Source organism: Psammomys obesus, unplaced genomic scaffold (assembly GCF_907164565.1).
Source record: "Psammomys obesus unplaced genomic scaffold, mPsaObe1.curated_primary_1811, whole genome shotgun sequence".
NCBI classification, from domain to species: Eukaryota; Metazoa; Chordata; class Mammalia; order Rodentia; family Muridae; genus Psammomys; species Psammomys obesus.
In genome coordinates this window covers 32,563,521-32,577,462 of record NW_026585895.1, presented here as the reverse complement: position 1 = coordinate 32,577,462, position 13,942 = coordinate 32,563,521, and the positions used below count along the sequence as shown (strand labels likewise).

Below are 13,942 nucleotides of genomic sequence, written 5' to 3'. Positions count from 1 at the left end.
CGAGATGTCAACAAAAATTCAGGTAAACAGATATTAGGCTACAGTTTTTGAGAAAGCAAAGAGACATGGATTCAAAGGTTTTACAACAAGATCAGGCAGGGCCTACAGAGATGGCTCAGCGCTTCAGAACACTGGATGTTCTCCCATAGGACCTGGGTTCAGTTCTTAGCGTCCACATATTATGTCAGAAACATCTGTAACTCCAGTTCTAGGAGATCCAACGCCCTCTGCTGGCCTCCTCGGATCCTAGGCTTTTTAGTGGTATACACAGCCATACATGCAGGCAAAACACCCATACACACAAAATTTTGAAAATGAAGGAAGTAAATAATAACAGAAATGACTGACCAAAATGAGGAGCATTTGTTCAGTCACCAGTGGCATATGCTGATAATCTCATTTAGGTCTAAATGGTTTGAAACAAAGCCTCATTTTGCTGCATAGTGTTCTAGCTCATACTTCTCTTCAAATTCTGCTGTCTTTAGGTTAATTTCAGAGTGAGAGTTTAGTTATGGAAGAAGTGGCAGTATTTAATTTAATGTCATCAGTCTCCTACAAGATTATTTTTGAGGAGGTGATTAAATCATCCAACTTTGGGAACACAACAACCTATTCATGTTTGGTTCTCAATAACTTTGTTCTCAGAGCAGTTGGGTGGTTATTATTCAGAGTTTTAAATTTATCTCTTTGATGGGACGCTTTCAAGGAATCAAGGCAGCCAAAATTGGTTTGGCTACAGTAACAGACCAATAAAATTGGTTATTCTGGTGAATTAATCATGTGGACTGGAGTGGTACAGCTGGCTCACAGTCACAACCCATGGTGTATATGATGATCATTGTTTGAAAAATGCTTTTTTCGTTGACTTTTTTATATTTGCTTTTTTTTTCAAAGTTCTGTTTTCATTATTCTACTGTGAATTTTACAAAGCATTTTAGATTTTTACCTCTTAAAGTGATTTATGTGTTAAATATGCTAAAGTTAATAGTGAAACTTTTTAATGTATCAAATCAGTGTAATTTCCTAGAATGGTTATATGGTTTTTCTCATAATGATATTTGTAAAATACAAACCTATTACAATGTCCATAAGACATTGAGTGGCTTTGAGATTTGAGACTCCACTTCTTCTGCTTCTTCTTCTTTTACTCTTTTATTCTTTTTTTTTCTTCAGTTGTTCTGGCATGTACTCACTAACATAGAATCTTTCAACTAAAATATGACAGACTTTTCTAGATGCTAAAAGGGGAAGCTGAACTAATTACCTGTGTATGCTTCACAAAAATATTTTCTTCTACTTTATGAGATTCTGTGATAGAACATTTTTCCCTGGTGCCGTTCCCTCCTGGCACTGGAGTGACTGTCTCTAGGCTGTTTCCATAATTTTTCAGAACTGACCCATATCCTTATTTTTAACCTATTTATAAATTCGGGTTACTGAACAGTGGGAGAAACATAGGACTCTCGCATGGGCCCATGAAAAGGTTCAGTTTTTCAGACAGTTCACAGCTACTGGGCATGTCCAGGCACTATCACCACAGTTCATTCTGTGAAATATCGCAGGCAAGTATGTGAATGGGCAAGGTGAAAAATCAGTTTTATCTGGACCATAATTCTGGTCTTAAGCTGCTGCCTCCTCCTTCATCTGTTTTTGGTAACGTGCTTAATTGGTTCCATGTGGGCCATGCAGTTTACCCCGGGGTGATTATTTCCACCAGTGGGATCCTCGGGCTCAGCCATCTGTAAGCGAGAGCTGTTGGCTGCCGCAGATGAACTGTGTGTGCCTGCAGCTTTCAACTAGGCCAGCATTTAAACGCGCTCTGGGTCTGATTCTGAATGTCAGAGATTTAAGTGTCAAAGCCAGCAAAGACACAGCTTAGCTGAAAGCATACAGGCCAAAGGACAAGAAACCAGAAGACCCCTGGCCTGGCATGGCTTGTTGACCCCTTGTCTTGTGCTGACAGAACATCCTGGCGCACTGAGCACTCCTAGAGCCTGGGTCTTAGGTTACCCCTTCCCTGGGCTTGCAAACAGGACAGAGAACAAGTGGTACTCGGAGGACAGTCTCTTCAGAAGGCACGACTCCCAACCCAGCCATGGAGAGAGGATGGGAAAGATCAGCGCGCTTTGCCGGAATTGCGTGAACCACACCCTTCTCCAAACAGTATCCGCATAGCATTGGTGCATGCAGTCCATTCCAAATTCTGCCATTTCAAAAAATGGACCCACATGGTCTGTGATTGGGCAAGGCGGCTCTGCCCCCAAGCCTTACCTCATGGGTCTGCTTCCCAGGAAACCACTTTGGTGGGAGGAGAGAACCAATTCCTGCGGGCTGTCCTCTGTCTCCGTATGCATGCTTCGGAACATGGGCACACACACACACATACATACATACATACATACATACATGTATGCATAAATACAAAAATATAAGAATAATAAAGTAATAATATAACTATAACCATACACCTTTCTGATTGACTTTTTCTTTATGAATAGTAACTCCGAGGAACTTTATTAAAGCTGTTGAAAATATTAATAATTCGTTCCTTTGTATTTGTGTCCGGTGTTCCGGAGTATGGATGCACACAGTTTGCCTAACCCACTCGCAGATCGATAGGCATTTGAGCTGCTTACAACTTGGGGTCATTATAGGGTGACTTTCCTGTGTCTGAAGCTCCTGGCACTAGAAGTGGCTCAGGTGTTGTATGATTTGGGACTTCGGACTATCTACATGTATGTAATGAAAAATCTCGGGGTGGTCTAGAGGCCACGTTCATTAGTTTCATATATTCCTTGTAAATATCCTCGACTTTTATGTAGCCCCTGGAGGAATTCTGTGGAGTCTTTTCAATACTGTAACTGCTCACATACGGTCAGGTATGGAACTTGGGTGGTAAAATGTTGGTGCTCAAAAGTTTCAGATTTGAGAGCATTTTAGATTTCATATTCACGGATCAGGCGTGGGCAGCCTTCTCAAATATAACCAGTTGGATATTTGTATGCAGATTTTTGTGTGTGAGTACAAGTGCTCCTGTCTCAGGAATAAACTTCCCAATGTAAAATGCTGAGTCATCAGACTTCAATTTTGTTAATTTTTCAAATTTCAGTTAATTTTTTTTTTCACCTTCAAGATATCTTGAAAACCCCTGTTTAAAATTAATATGTTTAACTTTACAGGATTCTTTGCTCAGTCTGAAAATCGATTTTTTTTTCCCTCTTGGTTTTTTTGTAGCCACTCCATATCCTGGTGGATTTAAATGTTTCACCTGTGAGAAGGCGGCAGACAATTATGAATGCAACCGATGGGCTCCTGACATCTACTGTCCTCAAGGTAAAGTCTCACTGAGAGATGGAGTACCCAGAGCTGCGTGAGAGTGAGCAGCCCTGAAGGTTTGGGCACGTGCTTGTCATCACGACTGCCCCTCTTGTCCAAGTCTGCTGGCACATCTTCTAAGCATATCCATGGCTCATCCTCAAAGACTCTAGGATAGAAAAGGTCCCATAAGATCACTCCATTTCTCATGAAGCATCTCAGGAGCTCCACAGGAGGTAACTGAGACTTCTCTACCCTGGGGCGAGCCAAGTGTGGGACAGTAGAGAATGGGCAGCCTGTTTGCCACTCTTTGAAGCCTTCATCCACAGTAACTCCTTTCATGTGGAGGATGAATCGATGTTCATGTAAAGATTTCATTTATTGCCCATCTTGCCACAGACTTACATTTTGAGACTGTGTGAAAGCTGGCGTTCTAAATGTCATCACTGCATAAATAAAAACCTTGAGCTTTTCAAACTGCTAAGTCCTTTTTCAAGGACGAGATGGACTTCTATTGAAGCTTGAAATTTTGACCATAAAGGCTCATTTGAAAAAGAAGACACATCCTATTCATATAGGAGACGGTGTTTTCGTCTGTCTGTGAGGTCATGGCTAATTGGCTGTTTTAGTCTGGAGGGAAGTAGCCTGGTTGAGTGGGAGGGGTGAGGAACATGGGGCCCTCCATTGACAGCTGGCTTAGCAGTGAGTGCTTTTCGCTGTTGATTTAATTCAGACTTGTTAAAAATGACGAACACACCAAATGCAGTATTTTTCAAAATAATCCAAGATTCCTCATACCCAGCCCAAAGAATACCCCGCTGCTCCTCATGGTGGACTGGAAACTGGGAGAGCTAGGACAGCACTAACTAGTAGGCAGAGGACAGTTGCTCAAGCTCATGCCCTATGCCCCAGACTCTCCTGAGGCTTTCCAGAAGCACAGAGAGAACTGGCTGAAAACCTGGGCCTGGCCTGCCCCAGGGGCTGTCAAACTGCATTGTGACCACTGTCCACGCTGTGGCTTATGGTAGAACAGGTGTGTGCGACTGGCCTACTCCCTGACTCACCTCCATATTAGATCCATCGGGTCTGAAATGAGCCTGAGAACTTGCCTTTCCAAAGGTAGCTTATGGGAGCAAATGCAGCCACATCAAGTACCACAGATCTACACAAATTGAAGCAGCCTCAGAGGTTTGGGCCCTGCATCTTTATTTCTAAATATGCCTGGTGTTCTTTTGAACAGTCATGCATGAGAAATGCTGGAAGCTTCTTTCCCTCCTAAGAGAGAAACATCTCATTTCTAGAGTCATCTTGTTTACTTTTAGGCAGTGATGTCTGGGGAAAGAAAACGGTGATGATAGCAAAGCCTGGCTTAATCACAAGGTCGCTATCCAGTCATCTTGGTAACCCGTGCCCTATCCCTGTTTCCTTCTACAGGCATCGCTTTCATCCAAAATGAGTCCGTGCATGCTTGTTCTGACATTAGCACTGCAGAATGAACACTGCGGCTGCTGCTAAAGTGAGCAGTGATTGCAGCCAGCTAGTAAATGCTCAGATGCATCAGTGCCCAGAGTCCCTCCCGGACGTTGCTTTTTTACTGGCACCAGGTGTCTCTGAGGACAGACTTTTAAAAGTTCCCCGAGTGACTCCACTATGCAGTAAAATTTGGCAGTTATCAACAGTGACTGTGGACAAATCCAGGAAACTGCTGTAGGGCTCCTCCTGGAACGGATCTGGCCAGCTGAGCTGGCTTCTGGCATTGTTGCCAGTTGCTAGAACATGCTATCTGGATCTCAGAATTAGAAAACAACAGAAATTCATTTCCCACAGCTCTGAAGACCATAAAGCCCAACAGCAAGGCTCCAGAAGGTTCCATGTCTGGAGAGTGTCGGACACCATGCTTGTGACATGGCACCTTCTTGCACCTTTCAGAGGACAACTGTGTTATGTATTCACAATGGAAGGCAGGGTGGAAAGGAGTGAACCCACTTTGCCCAGGTCTTTATAGGTGTCCCAGGCCAACCCATGAGGTCTTTGCCTTTCTGACTTAACCACCTCTTAAAGGCTCCACATTTAATGCCATGCTACAACATAGGAATTTTGGAGGACACGCTTAGCCAGTAGCAGCACGTGACTGCTTGAGGTTGACTTAGCTCTCAGCTACCTTAGCAGAGCTTACAGAGAAAAGGAAGGAATGTTAGCTGGTATTTACAGACTTTGGCAGACAAATCCCTCCCTGCCACAGAAGACAAAACACAGGTGACCAGAAGCACCCTGCTGGAATGCCTCTACAGGAAGAGAGAAAGCTCTATCTTGATGCTTTCTTTTATAGATCAGAATCTCCCCTTTCAAGGTACAGATAACTGAGAGTAGCTGAGAGGGCCTTACACAAGGTCTAGTACAAACGTTATCCTTTCCCTCCTTTCCGTTCCTCTTTTATCTCTCTGTTCATACTTTTATAATGACAAATACAGTTGCACTCTGAGTCCATGACAAAGCAGCCAGGCCAGGCCCCTGGGACAATTATGCAGAGGAAGATAGGAATCTAGTTTCTTCTTTCTAGGAGCAGACAGTTTACCCTGGATGATAAGATCTGCCCGGATCAGGTGTTAAGAACAGCAGGTGAAAGTTAAGCACTCATGAGAGGGGCCTTAAGTGCTGTGGGAGCTGAAAGGAAGAAGAGTAGCTGGGGCCTGAGGGGCAGTGGCTCTTCAAGCAGGGGAGATGGTAGCGATTCCACTAGGAAGTGGGCTTAGAATATTTAAAAAGGCAGCTCTTTCGAAGGTACTCGAAGGGCAGGGGTGTGGGCACCGAACTTTCACACGTGCCCATCAGATGGGGAGAGACCTGACCTAAAAGTAGGAGGGAGTCTGTCTGTATCAAAGACTAATTAATAGTCAGATTCTGTGCCGGGGCTATCTATTTTGAGTACCCTTGAGCCTCAATGCCTGAACCTGAGAAGGGGTGAAAGTGCAGGGGTCTTCTGTTGGCAAGTCGTTTGTGTGGATTTTTATCAATTAAAAATAATAGCCATGTTATTAAACTAAAATGCAGACTTTCTACTGAGTCTTTCTGCATTTGTGTTTTCTGCTTACCATTAACCAAAGGCAACCGCAGATGACCAACAGGCTTGGAGATGCTGTGAGAAGCTGCTGTGGAAAGGCATGATGGCTTCCCGTGGCACCTCTGTGCCACCATGTGTTTACGTTGTGACATGCTTAGCCAGGTTTTAATCATCACAGGGTAGGAAAATTACTTGTTGAGGGCGAAAGGACCACATGAGCATTTGCTGTTGTCTGTGTAGAATGAGGCTGCAAAACCGATTGCTTGGAATATGAATCAGTCTCAAGTTTTCAAAAGCAGAACTCTATGGAGTGTGTGGGCTTGGAGATCTAGCATGGCATCACATCTGTCTGAGACCGATGGAGTTGACATCACTTGGCTGTGACCCCACAGGGCATACAACATGCTACAAAGAAGCCTGGCCTGGGCTAGAATCTTCCCTATAGGGAAGATTAATTAGCTGCAGGTTAATTAGCTGCACATGTAGCTGCTGCAGGTTCACTGTAGCTTTTTTTCAGGGTGAGAGAAAGTAAGAATGTCCTTCTGCATCACCTTACTTCTCAGACCCTTACAGATTCATGGCAATCCCTGCTCCAGCACTCCCTTGCTGATTCTGGTTGCTGCATGTTTTGCTACACCTGCAGTTTCAGCACACTCTTTTCAAAGCTGGTCACTTTTCCTTGATTTTGTAAACAGAAATGATACTGAGATCATATGATACAAGAGAGACCAGATGATGCAAAGTAGGAGCTGAGATTCACGTGGTCGGCTACATCATTTTGCCCATGACATCTCTGTGTTGAGAGAGGAACTACATAAATGTTTATCAAGAGTCTGGAGGTTAAATGTCATCTCAAAAGACCTGACCTGGAAATGTTCTGTCCCTTCACAAGGAAGTCCTGCCATCTCCCCCAAGGGGAAAAAAATATCTTCCTTTGAAGTCTTTCTGATAGAAAAGCAGAAGAAAATTCTAAGATAGGAAGCAGGAATCCTCTGCTCCTGGCTTCTCAGCTGCTCCAGGTTTTCTTGTGAAAGCAAATCACAGAAGATGTCCCTTAGTGGTCCTTTCTGGGCACTGGTCTGGTGGGGAGATTGGTACAAGCAGGAAATAGAAATGAAACCCCCAGTTCAGCTGAAGAGAAGCCCATGGTACCATATTTCTAGGAAAGGCTATTTCATTGTCATCACTCCTCAGACAAGCCAGTTCCTGGCGCATCCTTTTCTGATTTATTTAAAATAAGAGTATTTTGTTTTTCTTTCTTTTAGGCAAATTTACATTTTGGATATAGCCCGCCAAAGCTCTTCACTTTATATCAAGATATCCCTAAATCCCATTTTAACTCAAGGCTTGGAAACTTCCTGGGATAGGAAAATCAGAATCTTACTAAGTATGTACGCTGGAGATCTTTCCATTTTTGGAAAGTTCATTTTGATACCTCTGGCTAATAAGCAATGAGAGAATTTTTAGTTGTTCTGTCTTCTCATAGTACTGCAATTCTAAATGGAGCTCTTAAATGGCCCCCTTTTAAAATAGAGACATGAGAAAACTCGTAAGTGAACATCTTATTGTCTTTATCAGCTTCTGAATGTGTACCACCTATATGAAACCATGAAACCCTATAGCTCTCTCAGTCATTACATCCCACCCCAAAAAGGCAGTAATAGTGTGTCTGCTGCCGTTGACTTCTGTGTAAATGCAGCTCTATGGGATGTGTTCCTTGCTTTTAAAAAATATTAAGTGCGACATTATAGTGTTCTGTGAGCTGCAAAGTTAGTCTTTTTCGTGGATGTTTAGTATATCATTATGTGCATACACCAAAATTCGTCTATTCTGCTGTGGTTGACATTTGGGCTGTGTTCAAATGTTGGAGAGCATAAATGTTCTTCTCTGTTTTGTAGATATATGTATTCCTGCAGGTCTATTCAGGAAGAGTGGTTGCCAGGCATGGAAATGCTAGCACTGGCTTCACAAAATACTGCTTAATGCTTTGCTTTTTTCTTTTTTAGAGTTCCTGTACTTTCACCATCTGTGCATACAAACAGTTGCCACACAGTGCTGCCCAAACTTACTGTTGACAGAAACAGCAGAAGCTAGGGAGTCCATAGTATTTTTAAATATTAAGTATGAAGAACTGCCAACCTTGACTTCCATTCTAGGCCTGTCAGCCTCACTTCTGGTGACTCCACTAGCTCTGAACTGGGTTTGTGCATGCAAACCCCCTAAGATGGACTGAGACTCTGCGCTACTTCTCTACCCCATGGCAGCACTTTCTGTTTGGATTCTCAGCCTCTGGACCTGTAGGTTTCTGCATTAGCAGCTGCCCTAAGAAAAGACCATGTACAGCATGTCAGGCCCAACTAAATGAGCTCTTCTCTTCCCGGGTACCTCGCTCTTCAGATCCTACCTGTTCTGGAAGCTTTCCTCTGCTTTCATCAGACTTTTGTAGTTTTAGCTGTATTCTATTATTTCAGTTTTATTCTTTGTATTCTTTGTATTTTATTCTTTGTAAGATGATACAAGGGTGGCCATTTCAGCAAGTAAAATTCTTGAATTTTTTTTCATATGTATATATAAAACATGTAATATCTAATGATTAGCTATTATATAGATAATATTAGGTATTTTATACAGATATTTAACCCATAAGTTTTTCACCTTAAATAAGATTATTATTACTATTTATTATTTTTTATTAGCTGTAGTATATTGAGAGTATCAAGGCTACTCCAATTCACAATGGCTTTGTCTAGATATTTTTTATTACGTTGGTGGTTTCATGGTTTGTGAAACGTACTCTTTGCACTTGGGTGTTTGAACAGTTGGTCCCAGCTAGTGGTCCTGTTTTGATGAGTTCTGGAACCATAGGAGGTGGGTCCCAGGCAGAGAAAGTATCTGCTGGTATTGAGCTTACAGATTAGAGTGGGCCTTGGTTCTGGTCTGGATTCTTGCGTCCTTGTTCCTGAGGTGTGATCAGTCTTAGCCACACACTCCCACTGCCGTAAACTCTTCCTTGCTCTCCCCGCATGGCAGAGCAACTGCTCTCAAACTGTGAGCCAGAATAGTTCTTGTAAGTTTCTTAGACTGAGTATTTTGTCACAGCAGTGAGAAAATTATCAGACTCACGTGCATGAAATCCATTTCATGCTTTTGCCATCTTGTCTGTATTTTAGCCCCTGTCTACTGAGAAGTCTCCTTAATCCTCACTGGTGTTTATGTGCCTGCCCAGACTCCTCTTTGACTCCGACCTAGCAATGAGCATGAGCTTCCTGAACATCAGTATTTGAAGGGCGAGCTTCCTGTGTCATTGGGAAGTGTGGATCATAGAGCCAACCTTAGAGGTGTACTGTTGTGACCCCAGCACTCAGGAGGCAGAGGAAGGGAACAAGGGCTTCAAGGGAAGCAGGGGCTACGAAGTAAAACTGTCTCAAGAAATAAAATATATCAATAAAAAAAGTGTGGTTGATATTTTTGGAAAACAGGAAAGTGGTTATCTGACAGTTTACCTGAGAGGTACAAGAGAAACAAGACTAGTGTCCACTCAGTCACATCAATGGGCACCTGTTTACTGTTAATTATTGTCTGGGGGACAAGAACTCATAGTGCCTGGTAATCTCTGGAGAGCCTTTGATAGGAGCCCGACAGACAAGAAGATAACCCGGTACCTGGACTCCATGGTTCCTCTTAGGGCGGGCGAATAAGTAACTCAGCTCCCTAGCAGCCATGTCTGCAGCCCATCCTTTCATGAGTTGCTTCTCTTTCACCCTGAGTATCTTTCCATTTCTGAGCTTTGGGATTACGATGTGATATATGCATGGGAGAGCAAAGAGTGTCACCTTGCTCACAGACAGGACACACAGTGTAAGCAGAACCCATGTCTAGGAGGCAGTGATCATTTCCAGAAGCCCCTCTTGTGCCTGTTTCTGCCCTTTACCCTCAGGCAAAGGTCCCTATTACTGAATGAAGCACACTCTCCCACCCCTATATTGAAATTCTCACCCCCCCCAGCCCCAGGAATGTGACTGTTTGGAGGCAGGGTCTCTAAAGAAGTTATTAAGATTAAATGAGGTCATTAAGTAAATGCTGATCTCTTATGACTGGTGTCCTTCTGAGAGGAAATTGGAATCTAGACAGGCACCAAGGAAAGATAATACAAATACATGGCGGGGTGGGGTCGGGGGGGGGAAGAAGCCATCTATGAGCCAAGGAAAGCTGCCTTAGAAGAAAGCTTGACTCTAAACTTCCAGCCCCCAAAACCTGAGAAAAACGTTGGTAGCAGTCCATTTCTTTGGCAGCGTTTATAGCAGTCCTAACCAAGTAATCTGGCATCATCCCGAGTTCCAGTAATATAGATCAATTTTTGCCTTGTATTGGCTTCATGGTTTTTGTTTGTTTGTTTTTCTGATTTCTTTTGCTCAGTGTTATGTGAGATATAGTTTTATTATTAAATCTTTTCCATTCATTTTTGCTGTTTTATGCATAGGTGCCATAATGTATTTATTTTGATACCAGTGGGCATCTTTGTAGTCTCCACTTTTTATTCATACAAATAATTCTCTATACATATGCTAGAAATTTCATTTCCTTTTATCAGTGTGTGTGTGTTACTTATGTTGACAGAGTATACATGGATATACTTTCAGTAGATCTTAGCAAATAATTTCCCCAAGTGGCTACACTGTACAAAACTTACAGTTCTCATAGAGATGCTAAATAAATTAAATGAGATCATCCAAAGTACAGACATGGTAGAGATGTCATAAGTATCACAGGTATACATTAAAATGTTTTAATTTAGTGGGGCATGGTGACGCACGCCCGTAATCCCAGCACTTGGGAAGACAGAGGTAGGTGGATCTCTGTGAGTTTGAGGCCAGCCTGGTCGACAAAGTAAGTCCAGGATAGCCAGGGCTACACAGAGAAACCCTGTCTCAAAAACAAAAACAAACAAACCAAAAAGTTTTAATTCGATTAAGCTTTAAGCGGAAGAGCTTGGCTAAACATGAGCTGTGCAAGCTTATGTTACATGTAGGATTGTGGACTCCAGCAAGGATTCTTTACAATCTAGAACAGTAGATCACAGCCAGGATTCTGCGCACCACAGACGCAGTCATAGAGATACTTGGGACACCCAGAAGAGCTCACACAGATGGTTCATCTTGCGGTACCCAAACCATTTTCCTAAGTAGAATTATCTGTCCCCATACCAGATGTGCTAAAGACTTTCACTTCCAGAGAGAATACAGTGATGCCCTTTGCTGTTTCCCTTACTTAATGCAAATAAGGTCCTGACCATTACACACAAACCAAAACAAAAGAGAAAACTCTGAAAGGTGTAGAAGGAGAAAATTGGAAACTAGCTATGGACTTCAGGATCTGAAGCACAGTAGTACTGTGGTGACTTCCAAGTATTCTTTTTAGACTTAGAGCTGAAGAAGAAGCTGAAAGTATCACTAACACCAGCGCAACAAACCCCCACAAAAGCTTCCTTTCTCCAGCCAACAGCCTAGGAAGGAAGCAGCCCAGGAAGACAAGAAGCTTTTAAACAAAGCCATTGCTCTCAGCAAACACCACAGACAAATTGTAACCCCACCTCCATCAGTAATAGGGAACAGAAAGCCCACCCTTTAATTAATGGCAGGCTGTATTGAACTGTATGGTGGGTTCCACCATCCCTGTTAAGATAACTGGTCTCCCCATGTTGCTAGCAGTTGCCATGGTGGTGTAAACTGGACTTCTGAGTCCTCCAACAATGAGCTGCCTATATAACACATGGCCCTTTGAGGGACACTACAGACACCAACTATTACAAATGAATACCAAACTGAGGTCAGAGATGGAGAATTGCCTGAAGAAAAGTTTAAATCAGTGAGAATAAAAAAAATGCTTCAGTAATTATAATTACACTAAAATATCAAAGAAATACAAAGTATGAGAGGAGCCAAGTGAAAAATTCTGAATATGAAAAAAAAAAAAAACATGACTGTACTTGAAATAAAAATGTTCAGTGGGTACCCCAACAGAGTTGATGGCAACAAAGGAAAGAGACAGTAATTTGGAAAGAGAACCAATTTCTTGTAGGTAGGTACCCATTCTGAAGAACACAAAGAGAAAGGATTGGAGCAGGGGTTGGGGGTGGAGTGTGGGAAGAGAACTGGGCCTCTGGGATATGACAGGAACTCAACCTGTGGGTCTCCACCCCTTTCAGGGTCAAATGACACTTTCACAGAGCGGTCACCTGAGACCATTAGAAAACACAGTTATTTACATTATGATTCATATCAGTAGCAAAATGACAGTTGTGAAGTAGCAATGAAAATGATTTTATGGTTGGGTGTTACCACAGCGTGAGGAACTGTATTAAGTGGTCACAGCGTTAGGAAGGTTGAGAACCGCTGGCCTAGACATTCACAGTCTGTCAGTTTTCAGCCCCCTTTAGCTCCTATTCATGGCTTTTCTGTCTAGAAACAGCCACACATCTAGCATTTTCCACTATTTGACAATAGAAACAATTCCACATTGAGTAATGTTAGATTTGTAAGGGAGGCCTTATTTTACACGATTTTTGGCAACTTTTAGTGAGATTGTTTTTGGTGATGGCCGGAGTCTCAGGCATGTAGATAGATGTGTGGAAGTTCATCTGGACATTCGTAACAACAATTACCCCAGTGTCTCTAGGCTCTTTAAGTGAACATAAATATTCATTACTTAAAAGGGAATTCAAGTTGTACATTCTTGTCAGTTTTCTATACTGTCATTCAGACCCAAGCCAGGAAGTGATGAATGTCTTGCCATAGGAAGTGTATGATGGAGGCATTTCAGAGAATTTAGAGCCTCAGATTTGGAGCATTGCTGCTTCACATTTTCTGGAAAGATAGAAGTGTCACATTGCAGATGGTGCCGTCCTGAGGTTGACACACTTTTCTTCAGGTGGGAGACAGGTTCCTGTTACGGACATGTGAAGTGTGATGTGACTTTGGTAGTGTCCAGGAGGTAGATGGGAGGAGGAGACTAGAAATGTGGAATCAGAAGTTTGACGAGGTCACTCGTGTGGAAAGAGGTTCAAGGACAAAGCCTTAGAGAGTATCTACATTCTGGTTAAAGCAAGCATTGGAAGAGAAAAGACCAGAGACAGAGAAGACCTGGAAGATAAATCCTGGGGTCTAGGCGGGAAATAGCATCGAGGTGATGCTGGGTGTGAAAAAAATTAAGCAAATAAGCAGGAGGATCCACCAGCCCATGGATTCCCAAAATAATTTGTAATGCTGTTGTTACAGTGCTTTCCTTCTCATTCATTGTCTTGCCTTCGAGGAACTGTTTCCTAGTATTGCTGTAGCATTAGACATCTTCCTGTAAAACCCAAACTAGGTGAACCGCCAAGACTGATGGGCCAGCAAGGAAATGTTTTCCTCTGGCACAGGCATATGTAATTTCTTTAATTTAATTCATCTCACGTACAGTTTGTTGAATCAGTTTCTTTTCTTGGAAACTATAATGGAAAGTTAGTGAAAACTCATTTTATTTTTGAGCTGGTTTTAAGTTTCAAACCTTGGCTAAGGAGAGAGAGGG

The 13,942-nt window shown here is 42.6% G+C and overlaps 1 protein-coding gene across 1 annotated transcript in view; it reads left to right on the top strand.

Annotated features, from left to right (window-relative positions):
* The window catches only part of Lypd6 (LY6/PLAUR domain containing 6), a 143,670-nt gene that overhangs the window by 122,066 nt on the left and 7,662 nt on the right, over window positions 1–13,942 (top strand). The window contains exon 3 of the mRNA XM_055600993.1: window positions 3,235–3,333. Coding sequence (XP_055456968.1) covers window positions 3,235–3,333 — 99 coding nt within the window. The remainder of the gene's footprint in view (window positions 1–3,234; window positions 3,334–13,942) is intronic.